General features: G+C 27.1%; 1 protein-coding gene across 1 annotated transcript in view; it reads left to right on the plus strand.

Moving 5' to 3' along the window:
* Positions 1–21837: 21837 nt before the first annotated feature.
* LOC107452377 (uncharacterized) overlaps positions 21838–27915 on the plus strand; it is a 191934-nt gene continuing 185856 nt past the window's right edge. The window contains exon 1 of the mRNA XM_071177670.1: positions 21838–22581. Within this exon, the coding sequence (XP_071033771.1) occupies positions 22229–22581 (353 nt within the window). The 5' untranslated portion in view covers positions 21838–22228. The remainder of the gene's footprint in view (positions 22582–27915) is intronic.

Below are 27915 nucleotides of genomic sequence, written 5' to 3' on the forward strand. Positions count from 1 at the left end.
AACATCAGAGAGATGAAAAATAATCTGGTGTGAAAAATCTGGGAGATAAAAGTTTTGCATTTTCTTTAATGCAAAAAAGGAAAAAAAAAAAGGTGCAAAAAAGGAAAATATTTTTGCTTCTTCATTAATGCAAAAAAGGAAAAAAAGTACGAAGCATATGTTTAATAAAAATTCTGCGTCAAAGGGTTAAAATAACTAAAAAAACATATTTATTGTAAAGCAGTTTAGAAACATTGAATAGTGAGAAACCTAAACTATTATATTATTATCATTGCACTAGGGAAATTTTTTAAAAACCACAATTTTTCATTACTATTATAGTTACCATTAAATACCTTTTGAAATGGATGCTTATCAATATAAAATAGGTTAAGTATAATATCATCCTTAAACCCGAGTTTAAAAGAATAAGCAGAAATGCAATTTGTATTTAGACATATGTAGCTTAGAAAAATTGCTCAGAAATGGGTGAAAAAAATTTTTTTTGAAAAAAAAAAAATTCATTAATGTATCTTAACTTTCTTTAGTAGGTATCATTTAGGAGTTTCATAAAATAATGATAGATTTTAATTTTCAGGATTTTCTGAGCTTTAAATTTAAATTTTTAATTTTTTTATGTTTAATATTTAGCATTTACGTTATGGTGCCAATTCTCCCTTACATAAACTGCTAAATATTTCTCAGAAAAATGGTTAAATAATAATTTATTTGTTATTTCACCATATTCAAATAAAACAATTAAAAACCACAAATAAGACGGTATTCAAGGAATAAAATATACCACCATACTATTTGGTAAAGGTTACTGTCATCAAAGTTTTAAAATTACTAAAATACACGATGAAATGAGTGGTATGTTCTAAGGAACAGTTTTTACTCTATAGTCGTAATATTTACGAGTATATAGCATGAGTAAAGCATGATATTCAGAGTAAAGCTGTGAGTAGTTAGACCTAAAGTTTTACAGTTGAGAATATTCGATAAACCACATAACGAACAGGAAAATTATCTAATAAATTATGTAAGTACCATCAATTCTTGTGTTCATTACAAGAGTTCTTAGATTTTTCTTTAAATCAGAAATGCATTAACCCTTACAAATAAAGTTTTTTTGCCAAGATTTTTTCCCTGTGTATACAATTTAGGAATTAAAATTTTAAATAAGTGGTTGAATAATTAAAATAGTTCCTTTAAAAAAAAATTGGTTCTAAAAAATGTCAGTTGAATGCGTTTATATGTTTCGTTAATGTATTAGATAGCTAAATGCTTTATCTCATACTTTCGCAATAACATGGAATAGAACTGTGGTGGCTTAGAGGTTAGAGTACTTGCCACCCAATGAGATGACTTGGGCTCGAATCCCAGCGATGACAGGTAAATACGAATTCCGAACCCGGTTCCCACCGACCACAGTGCTGACTTAAAATATGATCAGTGGTGTACGGATCACGGGTTAGAGTCCCCTTACCATCAGGCTAATCATGGGAGGGTTTCGTTATTTTCCTCTCCTTGGAACGCCATTGCAGCTTAAAAATCTTCTCTTGGAAGCCATTGCAGCATCAAAAAGTCTTCAATGAACTCAAATTTCTCACAATACTTGATCCAGGAGTTCCCTTGTCTTTTAAATTGGGTAAAAACTTTAAGGTTATGGTGTTGAACTTTGGTAGTGGAAAAGATGAAATTGGGTCGGCTGTTCAACGATGGTTATAAATTATAAATATAAATGACATAGAATACAAATTTTGTTTAAGAAGGAGATTAAAATAAATGAATAAAATAAACTAGACCATCTGTTAAATTCCTTTTTCATGCTAAGTTATTTCCTTTCAATTTTCAAAATGATGTAGTTTTTTGAATATATTAAAAAACAAAATAATTATTTATTTATCATTTGCTTAGAAAATTTATCACTAAAAAGTGAAATAAATTTGGCATAAAGTCAACTTTTTCAACTTTTGTGATACTTTTAACTTTTTAAGTACGATAGAGATACCTCTCTTCTGCAGAACTTATTTGCGATTTAAGTATATTACTTAAAACTAATGCTGATTATTTAAATATTCATTACAGCTTAAACTGCAGCAAAATTTTTAATTAAACCGAAATAGGCAAGGCTAGATTATAAACAAATAGTTATGGCTATCTAAAGCTAGAGTATCAAATTATAGCCTCATGCACATTTTTATTTTTAATTTTAAAGAAATAAAATATTTTGATCGGTGCTTTATGTTCTGCGTCATATTTAGCAATATTTGTGTCACAATTAAGTATATTTTACGACAAAAATAATAAAAGTGTAGGAAACCTTAAAATTCCTACTATTAAATTGGAGTCTCTTTGTAGAAAAATGTATTTAATTTAATTTTAAAACAGGTAGAACGCTTAAATTATGACTCTGAAGCTGTTCCGAACTATTGACTCAGATACTTTATTATTCAGGGACCATTTGGCTGATATTCCACTAATATTGTTTACTATTATTTAAAATTACGTTATTTAAATTATTTCTCTTTATTTAAATTAAATATTGTTAGATATTCAAATTATTATTAAATAATTGCATTGTTTTTTTAAATTAAGGCAAAAACACGTATACCTCCCCTTGCAAAGCATTTTCGTTTATTCTGAAACTGAGCAAAATAAAAATATTTAATATTTAAAAAAAATATTTTTCATAAAAATGACTTTGAGTTGGGTACTTGCACTTCAAGAAGATTACGAATACCCACACATGTGACCTATGACGTCAGCACCAGCTGAAAGCTTATAGGCAAAATGGCGTGTTAACTCTGAGCTAAGATTCTCCAAGTAAATTTGAATGTTAATTAACGTGAAGTTAAATAAATACAGCGCTATATCGCACATAAAATTTATTGAATTACAATTCTTCCTCGTTTACGGCTTTTACTTAACTTAGATTTATTATTTGTTTATATATTTTATTGTAATTGTGATATAATTTTGCTTCGTGTACCTGGCAACTTCGATGCACAGTTAGCTTGTTTATGTTATACACGGATTCGCGCCTGTTTTTGTGTCAAGTAAGAAATATATAGGGAGAGAATTGAAATCTTTGTGATAGAATTTTAAGAACAGTTGCTAACGTAAACAAATGTGACATTTTAACAACTAATCAGAATCGAGGTACTCACACTGTGTCACTTTCAGGTATCCCATTAACAAGCTTTCTAATTGTGGACAAAATTCTTTGCATTCACTTAAAATATTCCAAAGTAATGGCTAAATGCGTAAAAAGTGAAGTTTACATTAAAATGTTTAAATTTTTGTCCGTTTTTCTGACTAAATTACTGAGACAATAATTTACAGATAGCGAACTGTTCTTATGTTTTGAGTGTTGCTAATCCAAATCAGTCAAAAATAATAAAAAAATGAAGTAAAATAAAGTTTATTTTTGTGTTTAACTTCACTACTTAAATATATCGTCTGCACAAATTATTAGCATATTTAAGCTAAAGCATTTGAAAATACATTCCCTAGATCAAAAGTTATTTAGGTGTTCTGTTTTTCAATTTTGCAAGCATTGCGTTTATGATACATTTGTACAACCTGTTTCTTATTGCTTATTTTGCTATTGCGATAAATTCTCAGCAAAGCATATTTTAGAAACTGCCAGAACCCCTGTTTTCTAGAATAATTTCTTTTAATAAATAAAATTAATCATGTAATAAATCTATCACTTAAAGCATGGAATAGTGATTTATGAATTCCTTTCAAAATTGATAGAACTCCAAAATTTTCCAGAAACGTTAGTTTAGTAATAGAGAGGATGCTTTGAATCTTCATAAAAAAGAATCTTTAACAAGAAGATTTATCTTCAAAAAATCTTTTGATCGCATCCATGCTCCTTTTATTATTCATTGCAGAATGCATTTTCGTCATTGAAATACCTGGAATAAATCAGGATTATCTTCCAGGAGTATAATGCAATTCAATCTCCACTACTCCAAAGTAAAGTATAAAAAAATTGTTTCTTAAAACATTTTTTCATCGATTTTATAGATTTTGCTTTTTGATTACCTGTGTTAGCGTGCTTAGGTTGGTGACCTTTCTACGCCAATCGATTGAAACATTCATCAAAATGTTCTCTCGTATCTCCAATAAAAGTCGTTTCTAATCTAAATTGACGATCTCCTTAAAATTCCAAATATTGCAGGAATCTAAAACTCTCTGGTTCGAGTTCGATAAATTTATTCTGACAATTCTATCGATTTGTTAAATGTTATGCATTCCTTCGATTGTGTTATGAAACTTGTAACAAATTATTTAATGATAGTTATAGAATTATGTAAATGCGAGTTAGAATTAATTAGTAAAGGAATATTTGATTACAAATAGAAAATCTTAAAATTGATTTTTGTGGGTGGATGTCTGAACAAATTTAAAATTGTATTTCTAATGAAAATTTCATGTAATATTTTATGTAATTTATACTGAGTTAATGCGATTATATTTTAATTATTCTAATTGGTTTAAACAATTTTCAAGGTAAAGAGAACATTTCGATTTTTTTTTGTGTTTATAAATGTTATGCGTTATCATCTGTTTGGTTCTTGGTTTATTTTCCATCGCGTGTGCGCAGAACCTTTGAATTTTTTTTCTGATACTTTTTTAAAATTGTATATATGTAACTATTTAACGCTGGCTCATGTTTAGATTTTGTTACAATGTATCATTTAGTAAATATGTTGTTCGATTTACATACTCATTTTGAAATGAACGCTAGTCACGTGTAGCACATTTACCTTTCTTTCGTGACAAATACAAGTAAAAAAATACGTATTTTAACTTGCAATAATTGACTTTTGAAATTTAGTTACTTTATTTGTTGCTATTTACAAGTAAAATCAATCGTTTAACAAGTATTAGGGAATTCTGAATTGGTAGGAGAGAATTTATTTTTATTTCTATAACTTGCCCTTAGAATGGATTATTTGCCGGTAATTAATCGCTCAACATAATTACTAAATATAAAAGACTAGATATATTTTATAAAAAGAACGAACAAGTAAAAAAGCTTGTTTGTTTTGTTTGATACGGAAGTAAAATCTAAAAAGCGTAGGTCAAACAATAACTATAACAGAGAAATAAGAGAATGGAATGCTAAAATAAATTTTAAGTTAAAACTTTTAAAAATGAAGCATATGTCCAATTTTTATTTAAAATTTGAAATGGAATTAATGAATGTTTCATAACCCCTGCCCTTAATATAAATATTTTAAATTAATGCGAAATGTGAAGCAAAAAAGTATGATTTTGCTTCATAAGGGCGGAGGATTTGCTTCATAAGAGCGTTAAATGTATATAGTTAATTAGTATCGATATCAACCGTCAATCGTTATAGAAATTAAGTAGTAAATCATTATCGCTGTAGGTTTAGCAAAATCAAAGCCAGATTGATTATCAAATGAAACTGAAAAGAGTTGAAAAATATATCATAAATTTCATTGTTAGGCTTTATCTCACAATCAAATTAATTTAGATGTTTTTAAACCTACTTTCACTGCAACTGACCTTGGCAAGGGTTTGCCAGAATTTGAAAAGATTTAATTTTTTAGTTAAATTTTAAGTTGCGATCATGAATATGCGTATTTTTTTCACTTTAATTACGCTGAGAATTTAAAAAAAATGCATCAAGCGAATGGACAGTAAAGGGTTCTGTTTTTGTCATTCCGTTGAGACAGTGATTAAGTATAATGGAGCTCTAATTGAAAAAAAAGTAATGTTCTAAAAAATTTAACAAAAATAATTTTTATTTTTTGAAATCACTTTAAATAAGAGTAAAAGAATTTAATTTGAAATGCATTTTTCGTTTACAGCAATAAACTCTGTTGTAGAAATATAGACAACAGTAAATTTAATTGTGGAGAAACCTACAATTGTCAGTTAAACAATTATGCAGATAGAAATTTTAAGGGTCTTGTCATTCACATTGTAGGCATTTTACCTTATCACCGTCGTTGAACAGCCGACCCAATTTTTTGGATTTACGACTACTAATGTTCAAATCCGTAGCCTTGCAATTTTAAACCCAATCCAGAAAACAAGTGAACTCCTGGATCAAGTATTGGGAGAAATTTAGTCTTCGTGAAGGAATTTTTGATGGAAACTAACCAGCATTTGCGTCACATGGAAGGAAAATCACGAAGACTTCCCACGGTTAGTTTGATGGCAAGGGGACTCTAACCCATGATCCGTCTACCGCTGAGGATATTTTACGTCAGCACTGTGGTCGGTGAAGCCGGATGCGGAATTCGCATCTACCAGTCATTGCTGGGATTCGAACCCGGTTCACCTCATTGGAAAGCAAACGCTCTATCCCCTGGGCCATCATTGAAAAAATGTGGGATGTCTCGTAATGTAATGTCAAACATAGATCTGCAGTTCAAAGAAAGACGTATGAGTTTTCTTCAAAATAGCCTTTTATGAGATTTTTGTATCAAGTGGTTTACAATACATACGCTTAAAACTCACCACAAATCAATTACTGCAAAATATGGCGAAAAAATTGCCTTGTGTACAAAACTTCAATAGAGTCCTGAAAACATCATTTCTCTAACTCTAATAGTTTCAATAGTTAATTCAAATAGTTTCCACTAACTCTAATGTTAACGCTATTTGAGCTTCACAGCGCATGAGTGAAAATTTACCCACTTATCATTATTTCCCTAAGGGATAGAAAATAAAGTTAGCGTTACGGTTGACGTAAGACAAAGCTCTGAAATAACAACGCTGAAAGACGTTGATAAACGACAGAATTACTAGCGTTGATAAGCAAGCAACTATAAAAAATTCGTTTCCTTACAATCATTTTGTTTTCACATTCTGCACGAAAGGTTTTTTTTACACTTATTTTTTCATTTTGTGGAATTTTTTTTTTATTAGGTATTATAATTTTTTTCTCACTTTCTTTCCGTTCAGTGCTTGAAATATGAATTTCAAATAGGTAAGGATAATATCGAAGTGAAAAATACAAAATCCGCTCAATAAAAGCATAAAGAACAAAATAAACAACCCTTCAAAGATTTTTGCTTTACTTTCAAAAGAAGAAAGCTTCTCGTACATTTTGGCTTACCTTGTCGATTTTTTTTCATGCAACGAGAAGAAAAAAAAAGGCAAAATAGAACAAATCTATTGGTAAAAAATAGTTGGAAAGGAGGAACTTATTTCGCGAAAAGCCCCGCCAAGTATTTTTGTTCGATTGGCAGTTTGAACGGGCATAGCATAAAAAGAAGGCTTTTGCTGCTTTTCGAATTGGAAACAACTGATTCTGTTTTTTGTTTATCGAACATTTTTACAAAAAGATAGGGTCCCAGCATTGTTTAATTCAAACCATTTTCCGACTGAGATGTTTTTACGCACAAATAGTTATGTCCATCAAAGGAAAATTGCTCTACATTCAGTTTTTTTCTTACATCCTGCATTTGAATGGTTTAAAGTTTGTTTCTGGAAGTGCTGGAGATAAATAAAATGAGCTATTTAACTATTTAAAATCATCAAACAGTTTAAAATCTACAAGAGAGTTTATTTTTATTACTTAAGTTGTTATTAATTTTATGAAGTATTAGAAAGTGAACTTCATTCTTTGCTAAACCTGTACGCTATTTTCTTTTCCCCAGGAAAAACACATATTATGGGGCTGTAAACTTTTTAATATGTTTATTAAGTATAGGAGAATAAATTTGTTGTATTTATAAAGAATAAATTTGTCAAGAACAAAATTGTAATTAATATTATTTTAAATTAATATTTATTGTTAATATTATTTCGAGAAAAATTATTTAAAAAAAAATTGTTTTACACATTAAAACAAAATATTTAAAAAAATAACATCCTCTCGATCTCATTAGTACTCATAGTTTTTTGCAAGAATGGCTCTAAAAATGCAATATGGTACGGAAATTAATTTTTTTTTGAAACTTTTTTAAGGTATACTTTTATTTTAAATTTTAACATTAGTAGCACGTATCGAACTTATAGTGGATTCTGTAGATTTTTATTTTATTTTCAGGTTAAACTCGAAGCAGGGTTATTTGCGAAGACCAGAAAAGAAATATCATGATTACTTATTTTTTTATAAATGAATAAATTTCTATTAAGAAAGAATCCTAGATACTGTTAGATTAGAAATTTTTAATAGCACTGGGTCTTAAGTAAAGGGTTTGCTTATCGATAATTTTACAATTAAACGGCTAAAGCATATTAAGCCTTAATAAATTTATCACTAGCCAAATCACCCCAACATGCTTATCGAAATATTCAACGCTGTTATGACTAAAGAAGGTTTATAAATATATTTTCTCAGCTAAGTCATCTAAACAATCATTTTTTTTCTAAGAGGCATTAGCAAATACCATTACATCAATCTCAATTAATATTTCTGATGAAAATACGAATTTCAGAAATATTTTTAGATAATAAAGATAAATGGTTTCCCCGACATCCAATTTAAGAGGTTTTAAGTTCGCTTCACATGAAGACTAATTATAATTTAGATAGGATGGATTACTTAGAAAGATTAAAGAAAGTGCATTTTATATGGTCGATAAAGGAAAATAGGATTAACACACAATGACTTTTCATCAAGTTTTTAAATTATGAGCCTGTTTTTATAGTAAAAAGGGAGAACCGATTTGCTCAAAGAGAGTAAATAATTCATAGCGGAAGATGCTAGCAATTGCTAATTTTTATGTTATATCTCTTTCAGTGAAAGCTAATTTGAAGAAAGTGCATGCTTTTTTAAAACTTAATGGATTTTTTCGGAAGCGTTCAAATTTGAAAATCCTTAAAAATGTTTAAAGGTTAGCTTAAATATTTGAATAATTTGAGTAATTTCTGTTGGAATAAATTGGAGAAATCTAATAGTGTTTTTCAATTAAGCGTTTTTTAAAAAAAAGTTTCATAAAAAATTCCCCCTTTTGATAGAAATGGACTAGACCAGATTAAAACATTTTTTGGTGAAAATTTGACTGCTAGATAATGTTTTATTAATTGTAATCTAATCTATCAAATATTTTCTTGCTCATGGTAGAATGCTTGAAGTCATTAAACATAAGCATTTTATACGGTTATTAAGTAGGCTTATTAAACAATGTTCCTCAATAAATTTGAAATCTGTTTTTATGCTAAAAATAAAAAAGTAAATGGAGCTTTGTTGGTTGCAATTATTTGTTGAAAGTGGAGTAAGTACATTTTAAAAATTTTTAGTGCATCTCAACACCAAAAATGGTGGCAACAACTTTATACCAAGCTTCCATTATGTGTTCCATTGCCCAAGGAGTCAAAAATAGTTCTTGCGTAATGAAGCACCAAGAATGTTCTTCTATACTTTTTGGTGTAAAATAGCCTCCACCAATTTTGTTATTGGTTTTATACACTAAAGTTTATTAGTACTGTAAGATACAGGAAATACACAAAATAATGGAAACACATCTATACTAATACAATTTTTCATATTTCTCAAGAAATAATTAGAGAAACATTTTATAGCTTCAAAAGTGTTTACATCATGAGATTTTTCATACTTCTCAATGAAGTTTAAAGCTTTTAGAATTTTGAGGGACTGACAATAAATTACAAACGGAAAATAATGTTTCTGAACACCTTATGCCAAAAATGTAGGAATAAATTTGTATCTTGTAAAATTTATATTTCATAAATATCTAAGATAGGTTTATGAAAATTTGTTCATAGAATTACAAAAATAATTGTTACAAGTTACAAATTTATTCCTAGATTTTTTGGCTTAGGGTGCTCAAAAAACTATTTTCCGTTTGTAATTTATTGTCGGTCCCTCAAACTTCTAAAAGCTTTAAACTTCATTGAGAAAACTGAGAAATGGTATGATATAAAAACTTCTGAAGTTATAAATGATTCCCTAATTATTTCTTGAGGAATATAAAAAAATGTATTAGTATTGAAGTGTTTCCATTATTTTGGATATTTCCTGCATAATACACATAAGAGTAAAGTTATTTTTAAGATGCAATATAAAAAAAGAATAATTTTCTTAGGATGCATATATATAATATTTCTTTAAATAAAACTACTTTAATAGTATACACAGTATATAACATAGCACAGAGAGAATACATAGAATGCATGCATAGAATATGAATTTGAAGTAAGTTTGATAAAACAGAAGTGAATAGAAATTAAATGTTATAAAAGGGTTTAATAGAGGATTAATTGTAATAGGAATATAATCGGAATTGTAATAAGATTAATTGACGAATTTATGTAAATGTTATGAAAACATATATATCTTTACTATACTGTTAAAAACAAGCATGCATTTTATAACAGTTTATAAGAGCAGTTTGTCAAACTGATCTTGCAAAATGATTAAAATTATTTGGCAACTGATCAATTACAATCAATACTCTTGATCAATTATGTAGTAAAGAGGATTGAAACTTACTTGATATTTAATAGCCTATAAACAGTTTACCAATCCAATCCGACAAGAACTCACATTTCGCCAATACACACAACGAACTACCTTCTTGGCCTCCATATTGTCACTTTCTTGAAATTGAGCAATTATTCATCTTTAAACTTCTAGAAATGTTCGAAAAGTATTTGTTATACGTTTAAAACATGCCTTTTACAAGTCCTTTTGCACAAGAATCACGTTAGTTTAAATATACATATAGTTTAAAATATAGTTAGAAATAGCTTAGTACAGTTTAAAATATCGTTAGTTTAAATATAGTTTAAATGTACAATCATTATTCACCAAATTTACAAAGCTCACGAAAGAACCTTAGTTACCAACGAGCTGTTGTCCATAAAGGGAGTAAAAGAAAAATTGGTGTTACGATTTAACAATTATTGGTGTTAATATTTAACTACACCCTTTAAAGTGCGCATGAACACTAGATTTAATATAAACTTGATGTAACGCACAATGTTTAGAATTTTTCAACATCAAATTTGGATAGTCAGTCTGCCTAAAGGAAAATTGAATTCTGTGTATGAAAAGACTTCTTAAAAAAGTCGATAAAGGAACCAACAGTAAATAATGGTAAAAACTGTCCAGAATTTTAGTTGCGCTTTATCTGTATAACTAAAGTACACAGTCGAATTTGAATAGAATGAATATTGACATATTAAGACATATTGTAGGTTTTAAATGTTTAAGCCTTTATAGAACCATTTATACTATTAATACTGCAATTTCTTAAAAATTGAGATTGATTTATAGAAAGAAATCCGTTTAGCTAATTACTTAAAACTACTTTGATTTTTAAAGCCATTTTTTGATAAGAAGGTACGTGAAATTTTTAAAATTTTACTTATATGATAGAATTGGCCGCAAACAGGAAATTTTGTGTTTATAAATAATCAACTACAAATAACTATAACTACAAATAAATTAGATTAGAAATGATAAAATGAACGAAAGCAGAACACCCTAGAAAAAATGGTTCCTTAGTGTTGATCTTTCTATTTGACCGTAACTGTTACCCACATTTATATAAACAAAACCCTTAATAGGCAAATTTTTATTTTCTGAAGTTATTAGCAGATGCTCGCACAAATCTCAGGTGGGGAAATAGTTTCACATCGACATTTAAGCATTTAATGAATTTGGTGGGAAGTGTACTTCCCATAGTCTTATAGACGGTTAAAGTGTGGTTTGAAAAATACCTACTATTTATGATTTTATGTCAATTCATTACTATTGTCTTTAGATCTTCGTAAAAAGCACAACAAGCTGATAAAATATTGAGGAAAAATAGTGTTAAATAGTAAAAATAGTATCTGCAGACATGAAACATATTTGAAAACTACAAATTCAAGTTTGTAGTTATAAACATTTTAAAAGTATAAAAATTGTATTATTTTTTTTATAGATAGTGCAATAAAGCGATGGTTTATCTTAAAAAGTTTCTTTTTAAAATGACTCAAAATTTTCTTGTATTACTATAATTTTTTAATTTTGTAGCATACATGCAAGATATTGCATTTAAGATATTATAGCGCTTTTGAGATATGGTTTCTTATAATCTGTTTGTTTCAGTTTATACAATTTTATCTCTTAAAAACCAATTTTTGACATGGAATTAATAATACAATTGATTTTTATCACGTTTATATCAACTTGCCTTCGTGTATGTCTGTTCGGTTGGAATTTTGTAATCGATTTTAAACTAACTTCCCGACTAGCTGCAGACTTTAAATTTGGCACATAGTTCAGAATTAGATGACAATGCATAAAAATGAAGAGAAAAAAGACATACAAAGTAAAATAAAATTAAAATTAAAGAAAAATTAATATTTTCGCGATTGTCTTTTGTTGTCGATTCGTTTATTTCAAATTAGTGTCACATGTCAGTTGAAAAGTTTTGCGTACAGTGAGTGGAAAAATTGAGATTTTGGAAGTGAGTACAAACAAATAAATAAATAAAAATAATATTTTTAAAAACCACGTTTTTGTAGTGTGTAATAATAATTAAAAAACAAAAATTTGAAAAACGAAAAATGTGGGGCCCGTGAAATACATAACAGTACATATACACGTTTTCTTACTCATACACATGCTCAACCACATGTACATCCACATATACGTCCACATGCACATGCATATATACAAACATACTCCACATACACAGCCACATTCATATACAATACAGATATACATACACATATTCTCATGAGCACACATACTGTTACTGTTATGTATTTCACGCTCCCCACGTTTTTCGTTTTTCAAATTTTTGTTTTTTAATTATTATTCTGCTCTACAAAAACATGGTTTTTAAAAATATTATTTTTATTTTTATTTTTTTTGGAACAATAATATAATAGACTTCGATTGTTTAAGATTAATTTACTGTTCTTTTTATTCTTAGACTATCATACTCCAGTTTTGTTATACATTTAGATGATTTCATAATACTCAGCTAAATTTGTCTTTCTGTTTCATTTGTTGATAAAAATGATAATATAGATGATGTTAAAGCAAAAATTGCTTATTAAGTCAATGAAAGAAATCTGTTCAAGATTATAAACAAAAGTCTATCGTCTTGTCTGGAATAAACAAAATATTTAGAAATAGTATAAGTACAAAACATCAATAAAGCTATTTGCTTGACGAGAAAAGTAATTACCTTTATATTTGATCTGAATTTATTCGTATTTTGTTATTCACTGTGCTTTTCTATTCGCTAGAAACTCTCTTTGAAGGGGAAGAAGAAAATAATATTTTGTGACAAGGTAGCTTTATTTCAGCGAAAGAATGAAACTTCTAAGCAAAACTTTGAATTCAAAATTTTGAAAGAATAATTTATGCTGCGAAGTTCAGATTACGTTTTCCGTAGTAAATATAAACATAGCAATAGGAAACCATTTGCTTCAAACAATTATTTAAAATATACTAAATATAGAGAATAAATAATTATTTATGAAACATACAATTAAAATGATTTGCCTGAAAAGAGCCAATTGCAATTATTCCTTTACTTAACAGTTTTATTTAATAGCGATTCTCATTTTCTTTTTATGAAACGCGTGTCTCTATAGCAACCGTAATTGATGAATAAGTCATGATATAGCGAGTTAATAAAATGGCGAAATGAACGAAGGAAGAAAGATAGTAAATCAATGAATCAGCATATCATTGAATGGTCGAATCAGTGTATTAGTTAACGGAAGAAGATGCTAACCAATGATTTAACAAGTGACTGGCTCATTCAAGGAGCAATTCACCAAATTTTGGATAGTTAATTTGTAATTTAATTTGTAAATAAATAAAGCTTATAAAAATCTAATTAAAAACATTTTTGTAATTTATTCATAATTCATTCATGATCTTTAAAAATGTATTTATATGCTTGAAAACTTAATTCTCTTAATAGTTTCATTCAACTGTTAATAGTATAGGAAAAATTTTGAATTAATAAAATTTGCATAAAATATTTTAGAATTAGCTTTGAAATTTTGTACATTATACAGGGTGTTTATAAATTCCCTGACCCATTTTGATGTTTAATAACTCATAAAATAATGAAGATATAAACTAACTTATGGCATTTATTGATGGAATAACTCATATATTTTGAATAACTCAGGTTTGAATATCTTTACTTTTGTAGATATCGTCTGTGCGTGTGGTTAATTTCAGATAATTTCATTTTCCAGTCTAAACATCTGTACTTTTCTAGATATCATCTGCTTATTAATTGCATTTATCTCTCTTTTGTTTTTGGCAACTATTGCAATGTTCTGTTTACTTTTGATGTGTTTGTTCTATGTAGTACTTTTCTATGTGATGCTTTATTCGAGCGGATATTAAGGAGAATGCATACACTGACATGCTTGCCGCTATCGGCGTGAAACTGACTATTGACTTGATATTCTCCGTGTGACGAAGGGGGCACACGTGGAAGTTCATTGACGAGGGTCATAAAACTTTTTGAGCCTATCTAACCATTTATGTTATTAATTTCAAACTTAGTTATTAATTATCAAACTTAGTAGAAAACTTTTCCACAGTATACCAGAGTTTTGGAAATATTGACCCCAAAACTCTCCTCCATGCATTTTAAATTTTTGATCTCATTTTATTCACAATATTTGTTAATTTCACACCAAATTAGGATTTCCTTTAACTATGAATTTGCTTTTTCCCCTTCTTATTTCGTATCTTTTGTGATATATAAGCGCTGTTTAATACTAGATGATCTTGTATCAAACTAGATGGCATTGTAAGTAAATTCCCTCTGAATATTTATGTTTTAAATTAATGTTATATTTTTGAACATAATTTTGAATATAAAAATTAACTACTGATTTCCGGTTTAGCACTAATCTTTAATTATGTTTAAATAATAAGTTAATCTTAAAGATTGAATGAAGAATATACCTTCAACCGTATGATCTATAAAAAAGCTTAATTGTTAACTAATTAACTGTAGTTTCAGATGGCAAATGTTCGCAGTTATACAGCTTGTATTGAAAAGAAAAATAGTATTGTTGAAAAATTCAAACACAGATAATATTACATAGAAAAAGTCGACTCTTAGATTTTCTCAAAAATTGATTTATGGTGACAAGAAAACTTTTGAATGAAAAATTGGTGAAAAAAATAAGGATTTTTTAAATTTTTATATTTCCGAAATGTATTTCACTAAGCATTTTGAAAGAAAATAAAGAATTGCTTTCTGAATTGAAGCAGTGTTGTTACATTTTTTCACACACTTATATGATTTTATTAGAACTATTTTTTTATAGTACTGAAGGTTTTAGGCGTCAAATTTAATTTGTTTTTTTGCTTTTCCTTAATTTTTAAAATTTTAGAGTATTATTATAAAAATTATTTCATACTAACTGTTTTACAAATTTTAGAGTGTATTATTATTAAAATTACTTTATAAAATCTTATTTTCAGCAATTTAACTTCATGAAAAGCAAAAATACTTGCTCAAAAGTCAAATTTGCAGTACTTTACTAACACAATTATTTTTTTTAAAATATTATTCTTGACTAACTTAAAAAACCTCAACTACTTCAGAGAAATGAATTTTTATTCTTTATGAATTAAAAAATGATACTTTAGAGCATATCACCTCAAAATTTATTATAATATAATTGTTTCATTAATATAATTGTTTTATTAATAACTCTAAAAACTCCTTCATTGTGGAAATTATAAGTGCCAAGTTAAAAAAAAACAATTGTTTTTTACATTTTTGAAATTTTTTCCCTGTGTGAAAAGCAATTGTTCTTTTACATTTTAGAAAAAATCAACAACTGATTTTTAAAAAATGTAATAATTTTAAAACCCTATTTTACTTTATAATTATACTATTTAATTCTTTATAATTAAAAGCATTTTAAGCATTAAATAATTATAATGATTTATTCTTCGTAAAATTATTCATTAATCTATTGCATTTAAATTTTTGAATTTTATTTGATCATCATTAAAACAAATTCAATATGAACCTCACAGTTTCTTGAATAGATAGTTGACACAACGAATTGTCAAAGAGTAGTGGGAAAAGCATTTAATTATACTCAGAGGGACATGTCATCTCGTGAAATATGTTTGTTCAATAATTTAATAGCATGTTTAATGTATGTAATAGAGGAAATCGATGAATGCATTATTTTGAATAATGTGGAAAGGGAAACGCATAGGGAAGTAGAGTAAATTTATTTTGATAGAATAGAAATGATGTTAATGGAAATTATTCGCTATAAATTTATGGAAATGCTCTTAAAATATCTGAAGCTTTTTTTTTAAAATTCTAGATGAGAGATGGGATTAAATATGACATAGGTAACAGTTTCAAATTAGCTTCAAATAATTTAATAATATGATACTTATTCGAAATTATTGCCTGAACATTTCTTTTTTTTTTCATTTGATAGAGCTTTTTGTTGTATTTGCTTTTTGTTTGTTCATTTAAATTTTCGTTGGTTGCATGAGGTGAACATCATCTTGTTATCACTTCTACATGAGATAAGCTTTTTTGATCTAAGTTCAGTTAAAAAAAAAGGAATAGAGTTGCGTATTTTTTGCTTGAAACGTTGGTTATATTTTTAGATAAAAGATAACTATTGATATTTGCTTTAAAGGCTCAAAGAAGGTTTTCGATTTTTAATAAAACATTTAACTCTTTTAGTCTGTGCAATTTGACATGAAAAAAACTCACATAATATTACCAAAACTATTGAAGTTAATTAATCGAAAACAGATAATAGCACTCCCCTTTTCCGTACTGTAATCGTCTTCATGCTCAGGTATTTTGTTTAAAATAATTTATTTAAAATTTTGTCTTTAAATATGTTTGTCTCAACTAAATTTTTTTCACCCAGGGTGCAAGATTATTCGTTTTCTAGGAAACCTATGAAGTTAAAGCTTGGTAATTGGTTTGAGTATAGTATGTTGCTTAAACTCATACTATCATTTGAATCATAGTTTTTTATGGTCAAAATAAATTTAGGTCGTCATGGTTTTTCTGTGGTCAGAATAAAATCTCTTTTTTTTTTTTTTGAATTGGAAAATATTTTTCATTTTTCCATTTCGTCGAGCTAGCACTGTTTTTAAAAGAGCATATTTGTCTGTTTTTATGTCGTGCACAAGACTACACAATAAATTTTAACCTTAAATTTTAGCTTTAAATTGTTTCTCAAAAATATTTGTATTTTTTTATATAATGCAAAGGGAAGGTGTAGTTTAAATAATAGACAGAGAAAAATGCGGTTAAAACTACCAGAATATGGTAATGGTATTTGTTCAGAAGCACTTTGGTAATGAGTTTGGTAAAATTGATTATAAAATATGTTTTTATATGTGATTAAGTTCTATGATTTAATCATGATACTTAACATAACAGAAAAACTCTTTATTCTGTTAAACTTACTTTCGAGTTTAGCATTTTTTGCTAAGCGAGTGATAATCAGAATTAGGATTTTGAAAACCTGAATTTCTGGTAAACCGTTACCATATGAACGGAAAAATTACCAAATGAAAGGTTTAAGTAAGATATATTTTGGTTTTACATTCAAATTGTTTTTTTTTCTCCTGAAATGTCATTACCAAACAGTAGGGTACATTAACTAGAATTTTTTCTCCGTGTGAAAAAATTCCGAATTTTATTTTAAGTCAAATTTTAGATTACTTTAGATTATAGAAATAAGATTACAGAATTATAGATAGGGGAGAAAAAAAATTGTGCGTTGGTGGTTTCTTGATAAAATAAAAACCATCTAGACCCCTTTAAGCTTTCAATTATTGTAGCACTTTTCATGACAGTCTAAGATATATAAGTTTTGAGAAACCCACAGTTTGGTTTATGCATGATAATATTGATTACAAGAGTACTAGACTACTATGTTCTGGTATCTAGTGGAAGAGTGAAGTCAGCAGGTTAGTAAGAAATAGGAAGCAAGGATCGGTAGACATCTTGTATGTAAGAGACATGATAGAAAGTTAAGGAGATTTTTGATAAATGTATTTTTTCGAAAATCAAACTGTTATTCTCAGCAACTAAGAGAATTATATAGTTTCATTTATATATATTATATAGTTTCAAATTCCAAAGAAATATCAGAACAGGCACCAAATCATGATTTCACATTTCAAAATGAGTAAATAAAGTTTTTTAGCGCTGAAACATACTACTAGCGAAATCGGGTTTCATAGAATCTTTTTTAAAGTGATATCACAATAAATTATCCAGAGAATTCGACATAATCACTGCTGTGTGACTAATTGCAATAAAATGATTATATCAAAAAAAATATACTCGCACGAAAGTTCAAATAATCAAATGCGTGATTCCAAATACTTCGGTAGTAATAATATCGTATTTGAAATATTTTATTTATTATGGAATAAAAAGATTTTAAAAACGATGTGGAAAATTTCTTGACCGAATGACTTCGATTTACTACTGCATAGTCGTGAATTGAGCGTGTCAAAAATAAGAGTAATCCAGTTTGAAATTGTGTCGTAATAGCATACTAAGAATAGCATGTTGTTTGCAAAATCAAGTGAAAAAGATAATGAAAATTAAAAATAACTACCAAGAATATATCGTTGATAAACTATAGAATAACTGTGTGTCATATGCATCAAAAAGTGATAACTCAGATTCGAACTTCGAGTATCGCAATATCATCGTACGATTTACGATGGAATTGTCCATAATCGAGAGCGTCAAGAAGTGATAACTCTAATTTAAAATTCGCGTGTCATTATAGTATTGTATTAAAAATATCAGAATTAAAGAAAAAAATTGAAAAATAAGGAAAAACGATGGAAAAGTTAAATCATCAGTATCTACTGGAAATTTTGGCTTCTGCGTCTTCCCGTAAGCAATCGGTTTCTTTAACTAGCAATTCGCTATTTGCTGGTCGACAAAATTGAGCCCTGATTCAGTTTAATAGTTCTTTTTAAATAATTAAAGGATATGCAATTGATATTCACTTTTGCACCCGTGGTACATTAGATTAGATTTAATACTTGCACAAGATATAAGAATTGATATTCGAAGTAATAGCTAAATAGTCAAATGAGCAATAGAAAAAATGCTGCATTTTGAAAAATTCTGCTACTGAAACATACCAGTCACTAAATGTCTAGCTTCTATTATTCCAAGTTTCAATAATTATTATAATAAAAGTTTAATCATCTATTTAATATCTCTTTTTTAACCGTAATTTCATTGAAAAATATTTTATCTGCGCAGTATTCTTCTCAGTCATTGTGAAAGACATCAGATCTATTTTAGAATATCATTATTGTGAATTCTAACAGCTATTGAGTTAGTTTATCAAATTAAACTTATTTAATTAATCTAAATCAGTAATTTATTTTATTAGCTCTTAATTTATTAAAAAAATTTCCCAAACTACATATTTAAAAGCTCGAGTTGCTTATTACTAGGTAGGGTGACCTGAGGTCAAAAAATGCAAACAGCTATTGGGCGAAAAAAATTGTTTAAGGCAGACTTCAAATATTTGATGAAAATTTGATGACTTATGTAACTTTTATTTCTTTAAAAACTGCAGAACAGTTTGAAGCATTTTAAGTTCATAATGATATGGACAGGGAAATCCTTGATCACTTCTGGGAAAATTACTGAGCTCCCATATGATTACGATTTTTTCTAGTGAAGAGGCATTTTTTTAAATGGTTTTTTAGTATTTAACAAATAATACAAATAAAGGATCTATTATATCTAGTACAGGATCAGATAAAATGTTTGGTGGAGAAATCAAAAGAAGTCACCACCTTGTCACACTCTAAGTATTTTCACGTTTTGCAAGAAAATAAGAAACCTTTTACACATGTTGTACTAGTAATGGATTTTTATACAATATAACAACATAAGAAAACAATATAAGAAAGATTAGACAAAATGGAAATGTAAAAAATAAATCAGGTTTTTATAAGATAAAAAATTCATTTGATTAAAAAAAAAACTCATGAAGACGGTAAAAGTTGATATTTTCCACCTTCATAAGTGTTGGAAAAAATGATGTTTTTATATTATCAAGTACACAATTCTACTTCAAATTTTTTGAAGTATTCATTTAAAAACACGAGCTCTTTTTCCTTTTAGTTTAATGCTAAAAAGAGAAAATAAATGATTACTATTAAATATGTTTTTGATTGCAGTGAATAAAGATTAATTGTCACTTAAAGCAATGAAAATTAGATTTTATTGTCAATTTCTGCTCAGAGAGAAAAGTTTTTGCAAAATTTCCGCCTTTGTACGGTAATGAAATTTCCGGTAAGAAAAACCTAATTCTGGTAATAAAACCTAAACAAACGGTATTTTAACTATTCATTTGATATTTATCTGTTCGTTTGGTAGCCGTTTTCCGGGAATTTCGGTTTTCAAGATTATAATTCTTTTTACCACACACTTAGTAAAAAATACAAAACTGAAAAGTAAATTAAACCGAATAAATTATTTTTATGCCATGTCATAAAGTATCATGATAAAATTACCAAATTTTATCTCATTTACTACTAAATAGTATGGTAGTAAAACCATATTTTATTGCTAATTTATCAAAAGTCATTGCCAAAGTACTTCGGTAAAAACTACCGTGCTTTTCGGTGTTCCCATATAGAGCCAAAAACACTGTAAATCTTAAATTATTCTGGTAATTTTGGTTGCACTTTTTTTCTCAACGGGATTACATTCATAACAATAAATTACACAACTCAAGAATTCCCTGCCTACTGGGGGCAACATTCGATATGCTTCACTGTTATTAATTTTAATTTTTTCAGAAAATGTAAAACAGCTATGAAAAGCTTACATGATTGAATACGAAAGTAATTAGCATAAAATATTAATTGTTAAGAGAGAGAAGGGATCTTTGTAAAAATGTGTATATTTAGGAACTCATATTTGAAATGCTAGATATAGCAAACAGTTTAAAAAGGATTTAATATTATTATCTACTAACAAATTACTACTGATTTGATTTTATTGTACTTAAGTAAAAAGTTTTGGAATTCCTGGTAACATCTCATATTTCTCAAAAATTTCCACTTTTCAAAAAAACAAAAAAAGGTGATATTTATTTACTAAAGAAATATGGTGATCAGGATCACCCTTTGTATTAGGTGGAATTTTTAGGTCGATACAGAAAAACTCACCTGTATTTTTCGGGTATCCGGGTTGGTAACAAAACTTGTAAAACAAATAAAGTCATTAAATGTTTACAATTTAAAAATTAACTGACAGATAATAATCACCGTAGATATTTAGTACAATGATATTCATCAATTAAAAATATCAAGTTAAATAATTAAATGCCTATTCCCCTTTAATACTTTTTTATTCATTAGTTTTTTCCATTTCGCGAGTTTTGTTATTTAGCATTCCGTGTCATTGAGTAGACCCGTCTTTGTTCGTTACGGTTGATCAAATTAATAAACTTTAAAATTCATTACTTAATACTTTACACTTTACAACATTTAACACTTTGGAAAACACTTTATGAAGTAATTTAATTCATTAAATTTACCATACATATGTAATTACACTATAATTAAACCACGCAATATTTCCGTTACCTTTCATCATTCATCGAAAACATCTCATTTATAAAACGCAAAACTTCTCATGTGTTTCTTTACAGTGATAATAATGGTAATTTAATCACTTACTTAAAAACCAACGTCAACTAATTCGCGTGACATATTTACGTGAATGGTTAAGTCAAGGAAAAAAAAAAGAAAGAAAGGAAGAAAGGAGTAGCGAGCGAAAAGTGAAGGAGTACAATTCCTCATCATCCTTCTCACCCCCGGTCGAAGAAGTCGGCGGGCCCGCGGCATCCATCGATAATGTATCGCGGCAGCATTGCACTCCAGCCACTACGTCACAAGCTCTGTCGACCACGGGTACAGTTAGGACCTTCATAAATCATTTGCACTAGAAACGTAGTCTGCAAAGACCGGGTGCTCCTCCAAACACAAGAGTACTATAAAGTGTGCATTAAAAACCAAGATACATGCTGGCCTAGCGAGTGCATATCGGATATTTTTCCCTTTTTTATTTTTTATTTATGAAAAAAAGTGCGGCAGTATGAAGAGCGATTAAATTGACCGGACGTACGGGACACAACTCTAGACAATTGGGTCATTCACTATGATACCGTTTCCCCGTGCAAAACCTGCAAGGCATAAAGTGTGTTTAGCAATCGGTAAAGTTTAGTTCACTTATATTACATAATGGGCAATGAAGCAAGCCAAGAAGGTGAAGCAGGGGCTGAGGCCCAGCGCCCTCCCCAGCTGGTATCTCAGCAGTCCATGCCGTTACCGGCACAGGCCTCTGAGCCCCCCAAAATTTCGATGGGCCGCAGAGGTAGTGCGGGTCCTCAACTGATGGGAAGACGACCCTCTGGGTCAGGCCCACCCCCGGTTGGCCCTTCTTTGAATGAAAAAAGGGGATCTATAGTTGAGATTCCGGTTGTAGAAATGCCGGACGTAGACATGACTAATTTAACTGAAGAGGAACAAAGGGTAATAAGGAGTGTTATGGCTAGAGCGAAATCCATAGAAGAAGAGCCAATTGCAATTCCTAAGTAAGTGCTCCTAATAATGTATTTTTTTTTGAAGATTAAAAATAGTATAAATATTTACACTTGAAAATAGAGAAATGTTAAGCTGTTTTCTTAATTAACAATCTTTTATATAGCATGAAATGTGTATTGAATTATGAGATAAATAATAGTGAAGTATATTTGAATAGTTATTCAAGTCCAACTTTGTTTCTTTTGAGATGAAAGGATTTAAGTCTAATGAGTGCTTTGTTTTTCTGTTTCATTTGAGATGAAAGGATTCAAGACTAATGAGTGCATTGTTTTTCTTATCTATTCTAATTTTTGGTGCTCACTGTTTGGCAGAAAAAATTAAAATATGATATATGAATTGCATGAACATGAAATTGAGTGTAACTCATTTTTTAAAACTACACTTGGACCTTCATTTAAATAAGGACTTCTTATTGATGTTGACCTGGAAAGAAGGAAAACAAAATATATGAATTTTAACATGCAATTTTTAAAAAAATAACAGTTATAATTAAAGCATGGTTTTTGATTCGAAAATAATAAAATAAGGTTGATTTCTAATGAAATACAAAATAATTTTAATTACGAATTTTTTTATGCATAACTATATTAAATAATGCATTGCGACTATAAGAATAGGGTTTGGAATTTAGTTTTTCAAGGAGCTTATTTAAAGAAAATATTTATTTTGAAAGTGGTTCCTCTACAAATTTAAAAATAAGTTGTTCTTTGGCTATTAACTATTGAAAATAATGAATATATCAATTGTTAGATTTGCAAACAAAAATAACAAAAATTTCAAACAAGTTGGGGCTTTATTAAAAATAATTGTTTTTAAAAATTATTTTCAGATGTTTCTGGATGTTCTAGAGGTGGTTAGTTTCCACTTTTAGAATGTATATGATATTCTTTTAAACTTTAATCTAGTTTTGCGGAATAATAGTAATGATTATAATATAACAGGGAGGATTTTTGTAAAGTATAAACTAAGAGAAGAAATGATAAAGTTTTAAAAAATAGCTAATTCGAAGTTATCTTGATTTATTGTATATTTTATTAAAAAGAAATGCTTAGTCTGTCACTAAATCACTGTTTTTAGTAATATATAGGATGTAGCAAAAATAAATTTTTTGATTGTTATTACTATTACACATATTTGAAATGAAATATGTATATGAAAAATACTAAACATTTTTCAAAAAATATCATAAGTGTTCAGCTATTATATTCTTTTTATATATTCTTTTATTCATTTATATATTCTTTATTCACTTATATGATCTTTATTCATACATATGTACATATATTCCCTAAAATTAGTATATTTTCTTAAACATACAGCATGTTAATTTAGATATCTTGCTTCTCTTATATATATATAGTTAAAACTCACTCTTTTAATAAATAATCTATTTAAATTGTTTTCGTATACATTAAAGTTTTTATGAAGATTTTATAAATTAGAAAAATACACAAATTTATGTACATCTATAAATTTAAACAGAAGCTAATTCAAAATTATATAAATATTATTGGACTTATATAAATCTATTTAAGATATTATGTTTATTGGATATATAAAAATCTAAATTGGATTTATAAAAATCTATACGTTGCCAGATCTATTTTTCAAAGATTGTTTGAAGTAATTGCTTCATAAAATTTAAGGAACTATTAAATTTATGTTTTATTATTTATGTCTATAAATTTTAAAAAGATATTTCACAATATAGTATTAAATTATTAGATTGGTGAAAATTCAAAAAAAAAGTAAAATTTTTTTTAGTGTTTATAGTTTTATTAGTTGTTCAAAATAAAAAGACGAAAGAAGATCGCTGAATTTGTTTTGTATTTCAAGAAAATGTACTATTTTTGAAATAAATATTAAATTTTTTTGCGAATTAATTTCTTAGAAAGATTTTCGGAGCTATAAACATGCTTTAGATAATATAAACAAGAAAACATTTATGTTTCTTATTAATTATATCTACATCTAAAGGACATGACTCATTCACATTAACTTTATGTTATTGAATAAATAAAAAAAATATATTTTATTATTTTAGTAAATATTATGTATCTATTTATTTACCTAACGTTTATCATAGCTAAAAAAAATTTTCTGAAAATTTAATGAAAACTGGAAAACTATTTTCTGTTTGAAACTTTAATGGAATTGAGTTAATTTTTTGATCTTTGTGGTTTATAAAGGCTTATTATAATTTAATCATGCTACTTTTTATGTTATAAAGTTATGAGCATGAGTTTCTTTTAAACAACCCTGGATAAATAAGGAAATAATTAAAAAAATAAAGTCTTTAAAATTTTTTCCTAAAATACGTAGTATTTGTTTGGGGAAAAAATATTCTATGGTATAAATATTTTTTTCATGGCTGAACTTCTTAAGTTTAAAGGAACAGTAGAATTGTTAGATGATCATTAAAGTTTTCAATAAAAACTAATAATTAATATTTGAAATTTCTTAACAATTTAAGATTTAAAAAAGACGAAAATAATTCAGATGTTTAAATTCAGTATAAGATAAATAAAAAAATAAAAATAGGCAGTTTAAAATATTAATGAATATTTTTTTCAACATAGATAAATTTATTCAATTTTTTTAAGATCCTCAGGAATTACTAACAAATATATTAAATACAATATCTAATTTTTCTCAAAACAAACAGTTAATAAAAAAGCAATTGGGAGAAATAAAAGTAAAATTGATACATTCTAATCTATATGAAATATAATGAAGAAAAACTTAATATACTTTAAATAAAATTTAGAGCGTGTTATTTGTCTAAGTATAGAAAATTAGAAGATATGATTGGCTTTAAAAATTTAATTTTTAATCAGCTCTTTTACCTGCATAATCTAATTTTAAATATTTTCTTGCTTCATTCTGAATTTTTTTTTCTGCATGATAAATAATATATTTTAATTATTCCTTTACAAACATATTTCTTAAAATTTCTATTTTTATTTGATATAATATTTCCCCTTTTTTTTCCGTTTGGTATTGAATATGAGCTAATTATGAAATAAGATAATAACTATCAAATCTTAAAAAATATCATTCTACTTTATACTGACTTTTACAGTACTTAACTTATTTTTTCTAAGTAAAATTTTTTAAGAACACGAGCAGTTATAATATTAAGAATAATTAAAACTATTTTAGTTTGCTAATGTGATAGAATTATAAACTTCAAAGATGAAGAGATAATCCCATATTTTTCACTATAGCTGAGTGTTTTTGTTGTTTAAAGATAACTAGTTTTTTTTTTGTCACATACACTGCAATGATGTATGGCTTCCTATGGAAGTGAGTGAGTATTGTTTTGTCGTTTCTCTACAAAGACTTGTAATGCTTATTCAGAGGGAAAGCTCTTGTTGGATATAATTATTACAATTTTATCAGATGCGGTTAATTAGTAGATAATTACAATATGGTAGATAATTAAAATTTTTATCAGATGTGGTTATCCTTTCATATTTTGTGGTTTTCGATTTTTATTCGTTTCAATTTAAAAAAAAATATTTTTGTAAGATTTAAAATACTTACTTAAAATATTCAAACTCTTAGAAATATTATTTCAATTTAATGTAGCAATAAATGTTTAACTATACTTGTTTCTAAGAAAACGCTTGCATTTTAATAAATATTTCATATTGCATTTGAGTGCCTGTAAAAATTTTAATTGAAAAGCACCTTCAATCAAAAATTTATTCGCTGCATATTTTCTGATTAATAAGCAACTTTAAATAATGCATATTTATTCTGCATGCATTGTAAAGATAATTAATTCTTGCATTAAATAATGGTTTTATAAGTAGTAAGAGTGTATCAATTTACGAGAATGATGGTTTTGAAAAAAAGTTTCTCATTACAAAATATTAATCTGTGTTTTATTCAAATGATATTTTCGCAAAATCGTGATTTTAATAACCAATCTTACATTTTTATCTCTTGAAAAAGGAAAGGTTCAATGAAGCAAATTATGCATTTTTTATTCGCTATTTTCAAGAGCTTTATTCTCTTTTGTATTTTATAGTTGTTTCAGGATTCTACGTTACTCAATTGATTCAGGACATTGATCTCATTTAAAAGCTATGTTTATAAAAAAGGTTGTTTTGAAATGAAATTCTAATTAACCAACCAAGTTCTATTCAAATGTCATTTTTCAGAAATTATTATGCTCTAAACAGAAAGTAATTATAATTCATCTGAAAAAAAGAAAAAAATGAAATTAAAATTTTTAAGTAATTTATGCAGAAATATATTGATGATATTTTAAAAGAATGAATAATCGATTTTTAAAATGCAAGGAAAATTTGAGTTCAAAAGCATACTTTTTAAAGCAAAAATGATGTTTGAAAAAAATTGGTTTATAGTGTCATAAAATCCTTGGTTTTTACTAATTGTATATTTTTAATATTTGTAGCTACTTCACAAAATAATTTTACTCAAACGAAAACGAGTGTGTAGTATAAAGAATATTTGAATAACGTGTTTTATAAAGAGCACGTGTGACGTTATTTGAAATTTAAGCCATGCAAATGAAAAAGTTAGCATTAAAGAAAATAAAGTCATGTTAAATGTTAATGCTTAATTTAAATATGTATATTCTATATGTTTCTTGAAATTAGCTATTAACATTTAATGTGATTGTATTTCAATTAGTGTTAATCTGAAAAATGTAAATTTTTTATAATGAGTACTCTTTCCGACATAAATAATTAGATTTATTTGATAGTAGGCTAACAACGTTTTAATGTAAATAACTATATTGTAATCAGCTTAAAAACATCTCTTTAAAATCTGCTTTTATTATAAAGTATTGATTTTATTCAAAATCCTTAAAATCTATAAAACATGTTATCCTAAAACTGCTTTATTTTGAAAGGAAAAAAAAAGAAGTTTCTGTATTAAAAAATAATTCGAAATTTAAATGCATGTTTAGCTAATGTATCAAATATTACTTTTAAAGGAGTAGAGTACTAATATTTTATATAATTTTTTTAAAGTATAGCTATAAATGGCAGCATTATATATATATTGTTAAATTATTTAAAAAGTAGCATACTCTTAATGTTGTTTTATATAACTTAAATTTTTAAAACTAGAAAAGATAACGTTAAAACTTAAAAGTTATGTTTGGAATAGATAATTTATTTCTAGAATTTCAAATAATATTTGCTATTAACCACAGTCATGAGTTATCTACTTGAAGTAAAATAATAATATTTAAGCAATGAAGTCCAAAATCTTATTTGTTGCGTGGAACATATTTAACTATTGAAAATAACTTAAATATTTAAAGTGATAATATATATATATAT

This window comes from Parasteatoda tepidariorum, chromosome 2, assembly GCF_043381705.1.
Source record: "Parasteatoda tepidariorum isolate YZ-2023 chromosome 2, CAS_Ptep_4.0, whole genome shotgun sequence".
Lineage (NCBI taxonomy): Eukaryota > Metazoa > Arthropoda > Arachnida > Araneae > Theridiidae > Parasteatoda > Parasteatoda tepidariorum.